This window comes from Cavia porcellus, unplaced genomic scaffold, assembly GCF_034190915.1.
Source record: "Cavia porcellus strain 051 isolate PalLab524CR breed Dunkin Hartley unplaced genomic scaffold, mCavPor4.1 scaffold_31, whole genome shotgun sequence".
NCBI lineage: Eukaryota > Metazoa > Chordata > Mammalia > Rodentia > Caviidae > Cavia > Cavia porcellus.
In genome coordinates this window covers 44,181,168-44,199,196 of record NW_026947514.1, presented here as the reverse complement: position 1 = coordinate 44,199,196, position 18,029 = coordinate 44,181,168, and the positions used below count along the sequence as shown (strand labels likewise).

Sequence of the window (18,029 nt, the reverse complement as noted above, 5' to 3'; positions counted from 1 at the left end):
ACTGAGACATTCACCAGGATGCAGACCCACCCTCAGTGCTACAGGGAGGAAAGCCCTGGACTCACTAGCACCGCTGCAGTGAGGAGGGTCGTTTCACAACTCCAGTACACAGCCACAAGCAGAAAGTCCTTTCAAACTGCGAATATAGTGGCCTTGGTGTACATCTGGACATGATCATTTGCAGAATCCGTTCTCGGTAGATGTTTTCACATTTCATGATTTTGATATAACAGGCGTGTTTGCTGCGAGCAAGTACCTTGATCAGGGGAGCTGCAGTGGCAATGGCAGCTGCAGTTGCCGCAGCCACAGCAGTAGCAGAATCAATTCCACTGGGTGAACCTCTGGCCTCTGGAGGGGCAGCAACCTTCTCCACACCTGCGTCGTCTAAAAGATGTACCTTCACTTCCTTAAAAATGGGTATGCTTTGAGCCCTAGAAATAACAAATGAATCAAAATATAGTAACTTTGTTCATGACCTCTATTAAGGCTTAGTTCACTAAGAACTAAAGAAGATGACTGCCTAAAGGTAGTGATAGTCTCAGAGAAGATTTACAAATAAGCAATTGGGGTGAGCTGGGCATGATGGCGCATGTCTGTGATCTCATCATTGGGGAGGCTGAGGCAGTGTTGAAGGAAAATTGAATCAACAGTATCTAAGAGTTCAGGAAAAGAAAGGAAATTGTATTTAACACCAGTGGATCCCAGAGAAGTAGTCACCAAAGTTTTTCAAATTACATCGAGTTTGTCTTTTTTACAGGGTGGCAAGCAGAAGTTACAAAAAACTAGATAAGCTTGGTTAAAGACTATGTCATGTGAGCATAGCTGTATGTAGCAAAATTGTTTTTAGCACAATCACAGAAGTTCCAGATTGATGACAAGCCATATGATTTCGCTGAATTCAGTGGCAGAGAACAGAATGGTTGCAGTTTTATTGAATACAATGACTGCAATTAGGTCACAATTACTGTTTTAGCAGGAGGATTGTTGTGTGTTTAAGGCCAGCCTACACTATATAAGAACAACCTGTCTCAAAAAAAATAAATGAACAGCCAAGTCATAAAGATATAGAATAAAAATGTATAAATGTAAAACATGCAGGAAAAGTTCAAAAATGCAAATTCCTAGTTTAACACTCTAACAGAAATTCCTTTGTTCATAAAGCATTGGTAATTTTATCCTCCAGGTCCAGGGATATAGCTCAGTGGCACAGTGCCTACCTGGCAAGCACTGTGTCCTGAGTTTGATCCCCAGTACCAAAAGAAAAATTTTTTATTCTCTACTTTTAGAATTGTAACATTAGGATTAGCATAAAATGGGTGTTCGGCACACACAAGGGATTAGGTTTGACACATAGCACCAAAGAGAAGAAAAAAATTAAGTAGCATAATGGTGCATATTTGATCCCAGTACCTTGGGAAACTGAGGCCAAAAGACTACAAATTAAAGCCCTGTCTGGGAAACTCAGTAAGAATCTGTCCAAAGCAAACAAAAAGGGTAAGGGATATGGCTCAGTGACACAGTGCCTGCCTGGCAAGCATGTGAGGTCCTGAATTTAATTCACAGTATCAAAGAAAAAAAAACAGAAAAAGGGGTGATGGATACAGTTTAGTGTGAAAGCCCAGTACAACACACACAAAAAATTATAACACTGTTAATGAATGTTTTGACTATAATTTTTTGAGATAATGAAATTAATATACATATATTTATAGTATACAACATGATGTTTTGGTATATGTTGTGTAATGACAGCCAAAATCAGTATCACTGTCATACCCACCACTTTGCAAACTTAGCTTTTTTGTGTATGTGGTAAGAACATTTAAGATTCACTCTTAGCAACTGATTTTTTTTTCAGTCTTTTTTGATCAGGGTTTCACTCTGCAGTTTAGTCTGGCCTTGAATTCACCGTGCAGCCCAGGCTGACCTCAACTCACAGCAATTCTCCTGCCTCAGTCTCCCAAGAGCTGGTTTTACACCATACCTGGCCCTGATACTGTTATTAACTACAGTCAACACACTGTGTAACAGATCTCTAGAATTTATTCATACTAACTGAAATTGTCTCCTTTGCCCAACATCTTCCTCTTTACTCCCAACCCCAACAAACACCAACCTACCCTGTTTCCAAGAACTTCATGTTTTATGTATTCCATATATAAGTGAGATTAAGTAGGAATCATCTTTTAGTGTCTGGCTTGTCTTACTGAGCCAAAGTCCCCAAGAGGAATTATTAAAACTCCTGACTTAATTCATAAATGTCACCCAGAGTTCTTTAAATGGCACCAAAGACACCATTCAATAGGCTGGATTAAATGAGTCTGGCAAATAGACTCATTATTGCATTTGCAATAAGGCATTTAACCCAGTACTGGTCATTTGCTGGGGCAGTGAAGAACCCTCAGGCAAGAAAGCAAAACCAGCACGAATACAGCTACTGGATCCCCTCAAACGACTTTTAAAGACAGCGCAGAACCCACACTTACACCTCTTCAATGCTTCCCCATTTTTACTGGGAGCCTGAGCCCTGTCGCACCTTCTCTATCTGCTTGCCTTCTAGTACCCACGTGAGCTAGTTTCCCCAGTCATTGCATCACAATTGCAGAAGTGTCACAGAGTTGTGCAGCCTGGGAACCATAGTCCATGCTAATTCTCCAACTTTACATGGAGACCTGGAGCTGCAGAGGCAACAGGGTTTCCTCAGGCAGTCACGGAGGGCAGCCTGATTCCCATGTCTTGCAGCTCCCGCTCCAAGGCAGTGCCTCTCCTTCCTCATATCATCTCTTTACAAGAAATCCACAAAGTATACGTACTTTACCCCTGGGGTTTCATCTGATTCTTCCATACATGTACATATCTCTTCCCAACTAAGCTGTCCACAACCCAGGGAGGACGAGAGAGTTCTTTTATACCAAACAGCAAGTAATAAAGTACTAGGTTGTATTAACCAACTGAAGAATGTACTAAGAAAATATAATTCAGCTATTCCTTCCCTTCCCTTATCCGAAGTTTGAAAATGACTTACCCTTTACCAATAAGAAAAATAACATTATAAAGCTAGACAGCAACTTCTTTACTGGCTTTTCTTTCCTTTTTGAGATGAAGTCATGGTACATTGCCCAGATTGGCCTCAAAGTCATAATCCTCCTGCATCAGCCTCCTACACAGCTGGGACTACAGAAGCACAATTAGGAGGTTTATTTATGTGTGTGTGGTAGGTCAATAAAAAATAGGTGTACAACATTATTATATGTGACCTGCAGTACCTGTCCTATGTGTTTTGTTTGATCAAATGATATAAATGCATTAACAGCACGTGAATTACTAGTGCAAATAGTATGACAGGTTTCACATGAGAATTTTCTATTACTGGGCTGGGGATTTAGCTCAGCAGCATAAGCGCTTGCCTTCCAAGCCCATGGTTGTGAGTTCGATCCCCGGTACCAAAAAAAAAGAATTTTCTATTACTGTATTGTTTTTAAAACAATGAAACATTCCTGGACTAAGTTCTATTTAACCACTGTATACTGATCTTTTTTAAATTTTTATTGGTACATGTTTATAATACATAATGATTGGTACGTGTATATAACACATCTTAATTCTTTACCTCCTTCTCCTCCCCTTCTTGATCTTTTAACATATGATAACCAGGTACGCTAGAGTTCCCCTATTCAAGAGGCTGAGGCAGGAAGATCTCAAGTTTGAGGCCAGTCTAGGTAATTTAGCAAGACCTCGTCTTGAAATTAAAAGGAGAGCTAGAGATGTAGATCAGAGGTAAGGTGTTTACCTAGAAGGTGTAAGTCCCTGGGTTCAATCTCCAGTAGCAAAAAAGGGGGGAGGGATAGGAAAAGAGGGGACAGGAATGGTAAGCACTAAGATTTATAATGTACATGTACCAGTTTCCCATATGAATGTAATCATTGTGTACTGCAAATGTACTAATATTTTTCTTTTCCTATTGAGACAGTGTCTCACTATGCAGTTCAGGCTGTCCTCAAACTTGCAGTAATCCTCCTGCCTCTTCTTCCTCAGTGTTGGGATTACCCGTGTGTGCCACCACGTCCAGCTCTAATAAAATTATTTTAAAAAGTAAAATATAATTTTCAAAACTTACTTACAATAACAACACATCAATATTAATATATCTCTTGCTTTAACTATTATAAGAATATTACTTATTTTATTCTAAGAACTCTTTTTTTTTTTTGGTACCGGGGATCAAACTCTCAACCTCATGCTTGCTAGGCAGGCACTTATGCCGCTGAACTAAACCCCTGGCTCTCCAAGAGCTTTTTAAAACTAAAATTACTTTTGTTTAACAACAGCATAAACAAAATACCTCTGATTAAACTAATTTTTAACTTTTGGTTCTCAGGCTAGATTAGCACAATAAAATAATGTGGTAGCGTTCCTTGCTTTTTCTTGTGTTAGAGCAGAATACAGCATGTGCACAATTCTTTTCTTAGAATTTTTCAAGAACTCAAACAAAATCATCACTGTTTTGAATAGTTATTTTTTGAAAGTGTTTTTAATTCCTTTCCAGTAACTGTTCTATTAAGATCTATGATATTTCCATGATATTTTTGGTGCATCATTTAATTTCAGCCAGATTTTTAAGTGTGTAACATGTAACAGGGTTATATTCTTGTTTGTTTTCGTCTAAACCTATCACTGTGTACCTTTTTATTTCTAATTTACATGTTCTCTCATTTTTCTGACCTACATGTGTCAAGAGTTTGCCTATTACACTGATATAGTTCCAAGAACAATCTGAAAGCATTTTACTGTTTCTGTTTGCTACTTTTGGTTTTTGTTTTTGTAAAGTTTTTTTTTCTTAAGTTTCAAGTTTTAAAAAAATACATTTTGTTGCTCATTTTCTTGAAATGATTGGCACATCTGCCCTCAACTTCCTAAATACTACAATGTATAAAAGATGATACAGTGTTTCACATATAGATCCTCATTTCACAAAAAGAGATACAATCAGACCTTGAGCCTCCCCATCCACAGGAAGTGTAACATTCCCTATCAGATACTTTTGTTACTGGACAAAATTCAGAATTCAGAAAAACAAAGAATGACTAAAGGAAATTCCTCTCAGCAAATAATCAGGGAGTAATCTTTTTTTCTTTTTTGCTTTTCTTGTAAGAAAAATAGGAGGACAAAACTACTGATTAAAAACATACTTATATGCCGGAGTGTAGCTCACTGGTAGACTGCCTGCCTAACATATGAAGTCCTAAGTCCAAACCCCAGAATCACAAAGAGGAAAGACAGAAAGACAGACAGACAGAGAGTGATTATGAGACAATCAAGAAAACTCAGGCTGGGGGCTGGGGATTTAGCTCAGCGGCATAAGCGCCTGCCTTGCAAGCAGGCAGTCGTGAGTTCGATCCCTGGTACTGATAAAAAGGAAAAAGACAAAAAAAAAAAAAAGAAAACTCAGGCTAACTCAGTATTTGATAATATTAAGGAATATTAAGAAATGGTATAATAGGGGCTGGGGATTTAGCTCAGTGGCATAAGCACCTGCCTTGCAAGCAGGCAGTCGTGAGTTCAATCCCTGGTATTGATAAAAAAAAAAAAAAAAGATTAAAACAAAAGAAATGGTATAATAATACCATTACGGCAATACCTTTGTAAATACTCATCTTTCAGAGACACATGCACAAATACTTAAAATACTTAAAATGGAATTACTTCTGGGACACATTTAAATGTAATTCTTGGGTAGAGAACAAGGGTTCATCCAAATTGATTTTCAGTACTGAAAATTTTATAATAAAATTATTTTTGTAAGTCTGTACTTATGCAACTTATGAGTAAAATTCATATATTTAGTGGTTGATTTCACTGAAATCATTGGAGTAACTATAATGTAAAGATGGTAAGAAATAATGTGAAACTAAATTCTATCACAGTACAAGAAGAACAATCTAAACTCCAGCACACAGGAGGTTGAGGTAAGAGAACCAGCTTGAACTGCAAAGCAAGACTCTGTCTCAGAAAACAAAAATAATATTAATAACAATAAAAGGCAAAGGAACTTTGCATATAACTTTGATTTACAGAATTATCTTTCACAAGAAAGGTGAAAGAAAAAGTGGCTGCCTTTTGGGGCAGAAAAAGCTGTTAGGGAATAGTGGGTGACAACATGGTGGCTTTCTTCCCTCACATGCTCTTTTTAAAGACACTATGTACTTTTATTGTTTTCATTAAAGATTTTCATGACTAAAACATAAATGTATATACCCTGCTACAGTAAATAAAAATGGTTCTACTTACTCCATTTAACACATATAAGGGCTAAGTGTGGTGGCACACTTCTATAATCTCAGTGCTCAGGAGCTGACACAGGAGAAGCACTGTAAGTTTGCGGCCAGCCTGCGCTACATAGTGAGTTCAACACCTACTTGAACTATGTGATGAGATCCATGTAGTCACCTCAAAAAACAAAATAACAAATCATACTTTACTGATACTTTGAATTTCTACTTCAACTTACAGTAATGTTGCTATTCCTACTTCTTACTTGCTTTCTCTTCTAAACCTGTTTGTTGCAAGGGGGCAGGTAGCACTCTGGAGAGGTGAGGCAAGAGGGTGGAAAGCCTACTCATATTCCAGGTAACTTAGCACAACCATGTCTCAAAATAAGTAATTTCATTTTTCTTTTTGGTACCAGGGATCGAACTCACAACCTTGAGCTTGCCAGCAGGCACTTGTACCACTGAATTACATTCATAGCCCCTTCAAAATAAGTAATTTTTAAAGGTTCTGGGGATATAGCTCATTGGGAAGGCTGGAAACAATCCCTAAAGTGGAAAACAAATGTGTGTGCATGCATCGTATTTTTTATTTTTCAGTCTTTTTATTTTAAAGTGTATCTCTGGAAACACAACTACTGTCTTTCAACCAAAAACAAGAGTCATTTTTATAGTTCCGTGACTCTGAGCTGAAGGAGACAATATGACAGACTACACTGCCCCTCTGCCCTAACCCTACTACTTCCCAGACATGTACAAACCCAGGAAAAATTCATACATTCCTCTCTTCCACTGCGTGTCACACATCATAAGTTGTGCGCTGAACAAATGTAAAAAGGGAAAACCTGATGGGACCAAAGAACCAGCCATGCAACCTGGCTGGCTTAGGCCACACCTCCACGATTTAGGGCAGTGTTTATTTTTCCCACTTTCTCAGGGGGCTTTTTCATGCTGTTTTGTTAATATTTTAGGATGTTAGCAAAACATCCTAAGCCTAAAAATATAATCTCATTCTATCACATTGATGATAAAGATAACAGAAACTGCCTACAACTAGTGGGTGTGTCTTGCTTCACACTGTGGATTCATGGTTTAGATGCTTCGTAGGTATTTCAGACAAAGCTGGGAGGAGTATTGGGTGGATAATTAAAGCCTTCCTTCACTCCATCAAGCCTGCCCTTTCCAGATCTTCACAGGAAAAGTTTAAACATTCTTTCATAGTAATTTATTTAAGGAACCACTTGACCATTGCTGTAAGTAGCACAATGACACAGTTAAGAAAATAAATTCTAAAAGTAGACTGAGTTTAAATCCCAGCCCAGCACCAATCTGCCAAATGACTTTGGGAAAAGCTCAATGTCTCAGTTTCCTCATCTATAAAAGGAGAATTCTGTAAACATACATGGAGGGTGCACTTGTAAACCCAGCATTTAGCAAGCTGAGGCCAGAGGATCACCACAAATTCAAAACCAGCTTGGGTGTGGTGGATTAAAAACTGATGGTCAACTTAAACACCAGCTGAACTGAATAAGCATGGTGATGAGTGTAGATGGCCCACCTGAGGATTGTTGCCAGCATAAAAAGGAGACCTGGAGAGGAAGAATAGTGTTGTTTTTTTTGGTGCTTTTGGTTCTCCTGGAGGAGCTTGTCTTTCCTGATATGAACTTGGCTGTTCTCTTTTTTTGGTACCAGGGATTGAACTCATGACCTCATGCTTGCCAGGCAGGCACTTGTGCCACTGAGCTAAACCCCCACCCCTGTTCTCATCTTCAAAGGAGCTCAGGACCTAGTTGCTGAGAATGGCTGTGGTTCATGTTGGGGGAACTCTGGTCCTTACTTTGAGCATTGCTTCCTGGCTCCAGAAGAGAAGATTGTATGCCATTCAGTCTCCAGGACAAGCTTGTCATGCTGGCTTCCTGATATGAACACAGCTGTTCTCATCATCAGAGAAGCTTGGGACCTCACTGTCACTAAAGATGGCTATGGTACAACTATGGTATGGAGGAGCCCTAGTCCTTATTTTGAGTGTCGCTTCTTGGTTCCAGTGTAGCACCCTCAATCTACTGATACAGATCCTTCATCCCTCTGGCACAGATTTTCTGGCTTCCATCGGTGACCTCTGGGCCTTCCCAGTGCAGATCCATTATATAGACTTGCATCAGTCATTGCCATAAGCTCTAGTAATGCGAGTACTCGGGCTAGTACTGGCTAGTAATGCCAGTACTCAGGAGGCTGAGGCACAAAGATCACAAGTTCAAGGTCAGCTTGGGCTACATAAGAAAGTTCAAGTTAAGCCTGCACTACATAGCAAGACCCTATCTCAAAAAAACCAAAAAATATAAAATTAAGATGGTCCTGGAAGCACATAGGATTTTGTACTAAGTGAGAGGAGGTATTTTGTAAACTGGGGTAGTAATGGAATCTATTTCATAGGATTTGGGGAGTGTTAAATGAGCTGATGCAGTATAGTGCTTAGAATAGAGCCTTTTCTGTAATAATAATAGCTAACACCTACTGAGTACTTTAAAGGTAACCAGTACCATGAGAAAGGCTTTCTATATATTATCATACACTACAGCATGTACGGCAAAGAAAGTATTTTCTATGTTCAAAATATAAATGAAGCCCAGGATGTATAGCTCAGTGGCACAAACACCTGCCTGGAAAGCATGAGGTTGTGAGTCTGATCCGTGGTACCAAAAAATTAAATTAAAAAATTTAAATACAATAAAATAAATAAATAAATATATAAATGAAGCTGACATGAAGACACAGTCCAAATAGTTTCTATAAATAACACTTACTTTTGCTTTAAAATTGTTCTCAGAGCATCTTTCTGTCCCACAGAGTACTGAGAAATAAAGATGTCATCTACTGCAAAATTAAAACACAAAATTATATTTCAGATTCTTGAAAATTGACTAAATTTTAGTAAGGTACTAAAAAAATCCAACTGTTTTTACTAAAAGAACATTCACAAAATTACTAAAAGAACAATAATAGGATTTCTCAACTTTAAAAAAGGAAAGGAAAGCTGAGCATAGTAGCACATGCCTGTAATCCCCACACTCAAGAAGCTAAGGCAAGAGGATCGCTGTGAGTTCAAGGCCGTCCGAACTACACAGAAAGATCCTGTCTCAAAACAACTAAAAGGAAAAGTAAATTTAAAAAATATTTAAAGGGGGCTGGGGATTTAGCTCAGCGGCATAAGCACCTGTCTTGCAAGTAGGCGGTCGTGAGTTCGATCCCCGGTACCGATAAAAAAAAGAATGAGAGCCCTTAAAAATATTTAAAGGAAAAGAACAAATTAAATGATTAAGTAAAATGGTCAGTAATAACCATAATCTAGACACTGCAAAAAAAAACTGCATCAAAAAAAAACCCTGAGACCAAATTGGAGAAACTATTCAAACTCTAAACTGTTTAGAATACAGGAAAACAAATTACCTTAAAATCTGTCAATAGGGGCTGGGGATTTAGCTCAGTGGCATAAGTGCCTGCCTTGCAAGCAGGCAGTCGTGAGTTCGATCCCCAGTACCGATGAAAAGGAAAAAGACAAAAAAAAAAAAAAAATCTGTCAATAAATAAAATTTTTCAAAGAATAATTTTAATCTATTAGCAAAGATCATTAAAACCTGAAATCAGAATTTATGAACACATTCGTAATACTAAATATATAATAGATTAGGACCAATAGATAAATATAATCTATTATATATTTCAGTTTACTACTGAAAACTTCTTTTAGGATCTTAAGGAGTCTATTAGTAACTTAGTTTGGAAATAAAAACTAATTAAAAATTAAAATAATAGGAGCTCAAGTTATAGCTCAATTATCAGCTCTGCTCTTGCCTAGCATGCATTAGGCCCTGGGATTGATCCCCAGCCCTAAAAATGAAAATAAATGGAATGGATGTCTAAAACTCAGTTCTGCCCATACAAAGAAAATCCTAGCACATGCTATTATATGGAAGAACTTTGAAGACACTGGAAAGAAATGAGCCAGACACAAAAGGTCAAATAATTATACTGTGTGATCGTACTTACAGAGAAAACTCATAGGGGGAGGAATGAGGATAAACAGGAATACAGTTCAACTGGATGAGACAAAGATTAGGAGACTGACAGTGATAACAACCGTACAACATTTGAAAGTACCTAGAGTCATAGACCTGTATATTTTTAAAGGAGTGAAACAAAACTTTACATACATTTTACTGCAATTTCAAGATATCAACTCTACTCTTTACCTTCTCTTCTGCTTCTATCTTCTGTTTTATCCAAAGGTAACTCCTTCACTGCAACATCTTTAGAAAAATCCTTTGGGATATGAAAAGAGAAAGAGACTAAATAAGCTTTAAGTTTATTACTTAACAAACACCATTTACTAGAAGCGAAATGCTATGCAGTACAGAGCCCACTGCCTACCTCAGAGCCATGGAGATAGGCGCCAGAGCTTATGCTAATGAAGAACTTGTTGAACTATGGTGGCAGTAACTAACAAGAAAAATTAAGACCAAATGATTTGTCCTTGTTTCTAGAGACTAAAATTCAATTCACCATATGGACTCATGGTGTATAACATAAACTTCACTCTATTACAACTGAGCCCTCTAGGGCTGGGAATGTAGTTCAGTGGTACAATGCTTGCCTAGCATGCACAAAACTGAGTTCAATACCCAGTACCACCACCACCAAAAAAAAGATAATACTCAACTGAGCCTTCTAGTCTGACATCTTTGATACTACCCCCTTTGATAATGTGCCTTTGCAAAAGAGCATTTTCAGTCAGGAAGAGAAGGGAAGGCATGAAGGGACAATGTCTTTCCTTATATTTCTATCACTAAGACCTGAAAAGAGACTCTCCAGGGTTTCTACAGATTCACCAGAACAGAAAAGCAATAACGTCAGTAGACAGACTCACGATGACAGAGCCACAACCCCACAAATGGCAACAGTGAAACCTGTGAGGGTGCCAGCACCCTCTGAAGATTGACTGATATTAAGCCACAACCATATGATCTCACTGAATTTTGTGCAAGAAAATCCTTTATCTCAGGAAAAACCTATAGTGACAGTTCTTCATGTTCTTCTATTGAAATCTACTGACCATCTGCAGGTCAAAATGCAGATAGTCAGGATAAACAGGATAGTCAGATAAACAGGATGCAATTTTAGCAGGAGCAGCAAAAGTGTTTGCACTGATAAGCAACTAGATACGCAGAACAGTTGGGATCTGAAACAGAAAACTTGTGTGAACCAGAAGCGTTTAACAGCTTAGAGAGACTTACAGTCCCCTCTTCAGAAACAACTCAGAAAAAAGAGCATTGCAGAAAAAAATGTTTGAAAAGAAAGCCATCTTGGTAAATACAGTTGTTAAAAGTAAAAAAAAAAATTCAATCATGGGCCGGAAATTTAGCTCAGTGGCATAAGTCCCTGCCTGGCAAGTGTAAGGTCATGAGTTCAATCCCCGGTACCACAAAAAAAAAAAAAAAAAATTCAATCATGATGGGGAAAGAAGAGGAGAAAGATGATGATGATTATGGCTCCCAAACAGGAAGCATGTCCAGCAGTGTGTTGGTCAGTGCCAGCAAAGCCCACCAGGATAACTTCTCTCGCACCTTCTCAGCAAGCTAACAAAAATCTAGTTTTAAAGGCTGCCTCTGAAGATCATGAATCTGTAACAAAAACAACCACGCATTCTGCAGTGCCAAAGAACGGGTACTTTCAGTTGCTTTCAGAACTCAAACATTTCCAGAAAGATTGCTAGCAGAGGTGATCCAGGGGCAAAGCAGGACCCCTAGAATTAGTGCCCCTATTAAAGAGGAGGGAAGAAAAGGAGACAATACCAAAAAAAAAAAAAGAAAGAAAGAAAGAAAATCAAGGAGCGGCTGTTATCCCGACTGCAGACTGAGCCAGTAAGGGCAGAAGCAATACTGATCAGTCAGGCGGGAATACTCAAATCAACTGTGACACAGAAACCAGAAACCAGAAGTGGCCTGCTTATGAAAACAGAGATGGGGGCTGGGGATTTAGCTCAGCGGCATAAGCGCCTGCCTTGCAAGCAGGCAGTCATGAGTTCGATCCCTGATAAAAACGAAAAAGACAAAAAAAAAAAAAAAAAGAAAACAGAGATGAATGCATGCCACCATTCCATGCACGTGCAAAGCCTTCCCTAATTGTAAACTGCTGAAAGGTCTGTTTGTTCATCCAAACTGTAAATATGAAGCAAAGTGTACTAAACTAGATTATACCAATAGCAGAAATCCAGTACTGCACCTCAAACCAGTCTTAACATGACTGGCCTTCTCCCAGGCAGTGCCGCTGTTACATCCCAGCCTATAAGAACATGACAGAAGGGAAGTTCCCTTCTGTCACAAATGCTACAGAGTTAATGCTCAGTGTGCAGGGCCAGTCTGCACATTTCATTACCCTACCATATCGCCACACTAAAACACACCTTGATACACACTTGACTGCACGTTAGTTTGTAAGTCTATTAAGTGGTTTTAATATTGGATGTTTTGTTTTGTTTTGAGTATGTGTTATGGCTTGTGTCTACATGTCTCCCCAAAACCTCACGGGGTCATTGGTGGGGTGGCTGGATCTAGGGTATGTGATACTGGGATTAAGGGAGTGTTATTACTAAATTAATCCATTGATGAGGTGTGGATAAGAGGAAGGCCTACCTTGAGTGTGAGTGCTACATGCCCAAAGGGTACAAAGCCTGGATAGAACATAAGAAAAGGGCACACAGCTGGATAGAATGTAAGAAAGAGGGCTGCTGCCATTCTTGCTGCTGCTGCTGCTGCTTTGCTGCCTTCTGCTTGGCATGAACTATTTCTTTGTGATACCTGTCTGCCATGCCATCCTACACTGGAGCCAGCCAGCTAAGGACTGAAACCTCCACAGACTGTGAGCGAGGTACATCATTCCTCCTTTAACTTTGAGCACTGGGTATTTTGTCTCCACAATGAGAAAAGTAATTAAGATAAAATTAAAAGACAGTTTAAGGAATAACTAAATTATCCTAAAGCCTCTGTGGCATGTCTGGACCCTGCTGGGTGAGTATCAGCATTCACACAGGATGACACGGTGCAGGATGGGGCTGCAGCTCAGGACTGCCCAACTATAGTGAGGCAGAATCATTCTCAAGGTTGGTGCTGCTTTCATTTTTCCCAAAGACAGTACCATTTTTAATCCTCCATGAAAACAGAGGAGTGGACAAAAGTATTGAAGCAGCTTAAAACAGTCAGTCAAATTCTGCTTTTTAATTTTTAGATGAATTTAGGTTGAAAAGATTGACAGTGCTGCCTTTCTGCTTTAGGAACCCCTCTTTGGTAAATTGACCTTCAGCCCTGTGCCTTCTGCAAAAGGAGTGCAAGCAGGCAGGCATGTGCCAGGTTAAGACAGCCAGAACAACATTTAGAAAGAATAGAAATAATTCCTTAAAACACTGTCCTTTACTATTATCACATACTTTTTAAATCTGGAAAAGAACTATATTATCACAAGATTGTACACAATTTTGCTGGGTGTTATGCTGCATATCTGTAACCCTACTATTTGGGAGGCTGAGGCAGGAGGATTGCTGTGAGATAGATGCCAGCATGGGATACACAGTGAATTCAAAGTCAGCTTAAGCTAAAGCAAGATCCTATCTCAAAACACCAAAAGGAAAAAAAGAAAAAAATTTTTCTAAATATAATGAAATACCAAATTCACAAGATTATAAATATACACAAACATATATTCTCACATTCTGAAAAATAACATTCTCAGAAATAACTTCATAGAAAATATATTTAGTTACAACTGGATAATTTTTAGAATGTAAACGTTAGATTTCATTAGTGTAGTATAAATAGCAGAACTATACTATTATAGATCAGATGAGCAAACTTCAAAATAGGATGAAACTTGCCAGGTGTGGTGGTAAGGCCTGTAATCCTAGCACTCAGGAGACTGAGGCAGTTGGAGGCCAGCCTGCATAGTAAAACCCTGTCTCAAAAAGACAAAAAAAAAAAAAAAGTATGAAACTTTTGGCCTATTGTATGAATTATGGAGTTTTCTGTATGGTTTTTTAAACTGTTAAGGCAAGAACTGTCAAATGTTCTAGAATTAAGTAAGAACTAATTTTTTAAAAAATACCATTTCCAGTAATGTGATGACTGTGCTCTGGGAAGACAGGATTACATATTTTATTTACCTCAGCCCCAGCACTATACCACATGTAGGTACCTTAAAGTTACTCAAAGACACGTTCAGTGAGATATAAGCTGTCAGACAAGTGAGTAAACGAGCAAGCAAGCCAATATGGTACTGTGATTCAAACTCAAATCCTGATTTACCACTTGCAGCAAAACAAATCACTTAACATGTCAGCTATTTCAGTTACATGTGAAAACCCAGCTCTTTCTGCATGACAGTGGATAAGGATGGTCAATGCATAGTACAGTGTTGTAAATGAATCACAGCACTCTCAATCATTAAGCACACATGGTCTGAGAAAGCCAACAAAAGGGTCACTGATAGGCATATAGCTTTCTGCTAAAAGTGTGCAACCCTAGGCTTCATTTGAGACATTAAAAGTCAGTGTGAACTGTAAAGTACTAGATACATTCAGTGTTCTTTGCCTTTTCTTTTCTTTCTGCTCAATCAGAAAAGGAAAAGAAAAAAATCCTAAAAGGAAACTGCTCAGTTATCTGCTGATGATAGATGATAACTTTCTAAAACATACTCAATGGAACTAATAATATAGTAGCTATATTTGATGTCTCAAATACTACTCGAGTCACAATCATATCATTTAAAAATTTTGTATTTAATATCTGAATAAAAACAGGACACTGCTAATCAAATATAATTTAATACACTCAATACTGACAGTTTTAATATAACACTTAAGAATTCTTTTGCTGGACTTCCGGGAGAACATGGCGGACAGATAACAGATGCTACGGAGGCTCTCTGAAAGGCTTGGTTCAGAAGTCAGGAAGGGTGCGGAGTAAGGGGACATAAGCCGGTAGAGATATGCTCTGCTGACTCAGGAACAAACTGGGCTGAGAGAAACCAACTTGGAATGCAGTCCTGGTGCTAAAGCAGGAACAGAAAAGCCTCAGTGTGGAGGCTGGACTCTGCGCCATTGGAAGCCGCGATTTGGGTTTCCCGCTGCGCCGCAGCTGGCTGCCTCTACATCAGCTCGGCAAGGAGAGAGACGCGCAGAAACTCTGAGAATGGGAGTCTGCGAACGGAGTCGAAAACAGGATGGCCAGGGAGGCGTACACTGACTTGTGGTGAGGTGAGTGAGAGAAACTGACACTATCACAGTTTGACTCCAGCGGAGGACTTTCTGGGCTCGGGCAGTCCTGCGGAAGCAGGACGCAGTGGCGACTCCAGCCACACATTCCCCTCTCGGACGGGATTGGTGAAAAGTGCCTGGCCTGCATGACGCTGCTGGCGGACTCAGTAGGCTGTCCCAACCCAGATCCCAGAGCCTGACGGTGGCCCAGAGGGGCGACTCCCGCGTAGGCTGCCTAGGCCGTAACTCCCTGGTGCGCTGCGGTGGGCGGGAACACCTAGCCAGTGCAATTCGATCAGGCTGTGGCTGACAGGGAGGGAAGCTGGGCCTCCTATGTAAGCTTGCATACATAAGGAACAGAGAATATGGGAAAAGGCAGCAACAAGAAAGGCTCCTCGGCTCCCAATTCTGAGAAAAAGGCAATCGCGGACACCACACCAATAGACATAAAGCACCATATAGAGAGCCTCATAGACCAATTCAGGAATGAAGTTATCAATGACCTGAAGCTAGAAGTATGCAGAATAGTTAGAGAAATGCTAAGCACCACCCAAGAAAAAACAGATGGTGGAATGGAAGAACAGAAAAAGAGGGGAGAATTGTTTGATGGAGAAAACAGAGAAAGCATAGAATACGTGAAGCAGGTTCAAAGGGACTACCAAGATACTAAGAAGTCTATAGAAGACTGGCATAACAGCTTGAAAGAAACTAAGGACAGACTATCTGAACTGGAGGGCAGACTTGTAATATGGGAGAATGAAATGAAAAACTTCTTAAAAATAACAAAGAAACAAACAGCAATAATACAAAGAATAGAAGATGATAAGAGGATCCATAACTTAAGGATTAAGAACATAAAAGAAGAAGTAGGGACACAAACAAGTGAAATACAAAAGCTACTCACAGAAATAATCCAGGAGAATTTTCCTAATTTAGCAAAAGGTAAAGACACTCAGATGTACGAGGCATACAGGACCCCAGCTACCTACAACCCAAACAGAGCAACACCCAGGCATATAATAATAAAAATTCCAGAAATTCAATACAAGAACAGAATATTGAAAGCTGTCAGAGACAAGAAACAGACCACTTACAAGGGAAGACCCATCAGAATTACAGCAGATTTCTCTGCACAAACCATCAAATCACGAAGAGCGTGGGGGGAAATAATTCAAGCTTTGAAAGATAATAATCTCCAGCCAAGATTGAGATATCCTGCACAACTGTCCCTGGAAATTGATGGAAAAACAAGGTGCTTCCAGGATAAAGAAGAACTGGGGGAATTTGCAACCACCAATTCAACTCTACAGAGAGTTTTGCAGGATATTCTAAAAAAAGAAAAATACAAAGAATCCAGAAATAGTGGCGGGAGGCCACAATGAATGGAGCAGAGAACAAAATGAAGAAGATAAACTGATAGCTACTGACAGAAAAAGAGCTCAACAGAAATGAGGCAGAGAAGATTGGATGATAGGAATAGCTAACTTGGAGAAAATGACATCTTAATAGGTAATACTGATTTAGTATCATCTTGTTTTGAAGTCTCATCTAGCTTTTGTTCTTCTGTCTCCAATGGTCTAAATAGGTTGTATCTTATTGGTTTTTATTATGGACAATAGTATAAGCAAAAACCCTTTAAAGACAAGGAGATTATACAGAAACCATTGTTCATTTTCTGTTAGTCGATTCTAAATACTCTGTAATGCTGTCATGCTCTTAAATGGTTTTACATTGTTTTGATATACTTAATGCTACAGTATATGAATTTGTACTCAAGGATTTCAAGGAAAGAGACAATATGGTAACTACTTTTAGGTCAGGATTACCTGGTGGTGAAACACTATTCTGCTTAAATGGTTATGTTTTGATCTGCACTGTTTTGCTGTTATGCCCTCTTTTATCTCAATCTCCACTCCATTATTTACTTTTTTATTTTTATCCTTTTAATTAAAGGAAAAAAATAGCAGGATATATTATAGTAACCCACTTTGACTTTCCATTATCTCAATTTAAAGCCCTGTATTACTCTCACCATCTTGTTTTTGACTGATGTTCCCCTATTCTGTTTTGCTGGATAGTATCAGGTTCGAAAGTTTAGGCATCAGCTGTGAAGATAATGAGATTCATTATAACGCCCATTCTCGTTGACTTTTATCTACTTTTGAAGACCTACAATGTCTCCAATGCTTTGGTTTTGTCGGTTTTATTCTTTACTGTTTTGTTCAATCGTATTATAACTAATGATATAGGCAATTCTATTAGAGATAGCGGGAGGCATTATGGTAACCATTGTTGATCACCTTGTATTATGTTTTTACATTATCTATTATGTCCACCCTTTTGACTTGACCGATTCTGTTCTGTTACGTCACATTTGGCTCTACTCTCTTCCAAAAAAGTAATAAGAACCGTGGGAGCAATGAGACCCAAAATGTGTAATAGTCATTGTACAAAAGAGAGGA

At 38.9% G+C, this 18,029-nt stretch overlaps 1 protein-coding gene across 14 annotated transcripts in view; it reads right to left on the bottom strand.

Annotated features, from left to right (window-relative positions):
* Kiaa0586 (KIAA0586 ortholog) overlaps positions 1 to 18,029 on the bottom strand; it is a 158,884-nt gene that overhangs the window by 138,257 nt on the left and 2,598 nt on the right. For 12 of the 14 annotated variants that reach the window (XR_010044841.1, XR_010044838.1, XR_010044839.1 and 9 more), the window contains exons 3-5: positions 10,517 to 10,586; positions 9,071 to 9,140; positions 257 to 431 (exon numbers count right to left, since the gene is read on the bottom strand). Coding sequence is in view for 9 of the 14 variants with exons in the window: in XM_023566078.2 (XP_023421846.1) it covers positions 257 to 431; positions 9,071 to 9,140; positions 10,517 to 10,586 (315 nt within the window). In the remaining 5 variants the exon portion in view is untranslated. The other 2 variants (XM_063241017.1, XM_063241024.1) reach the window with 2 other exon arrangements.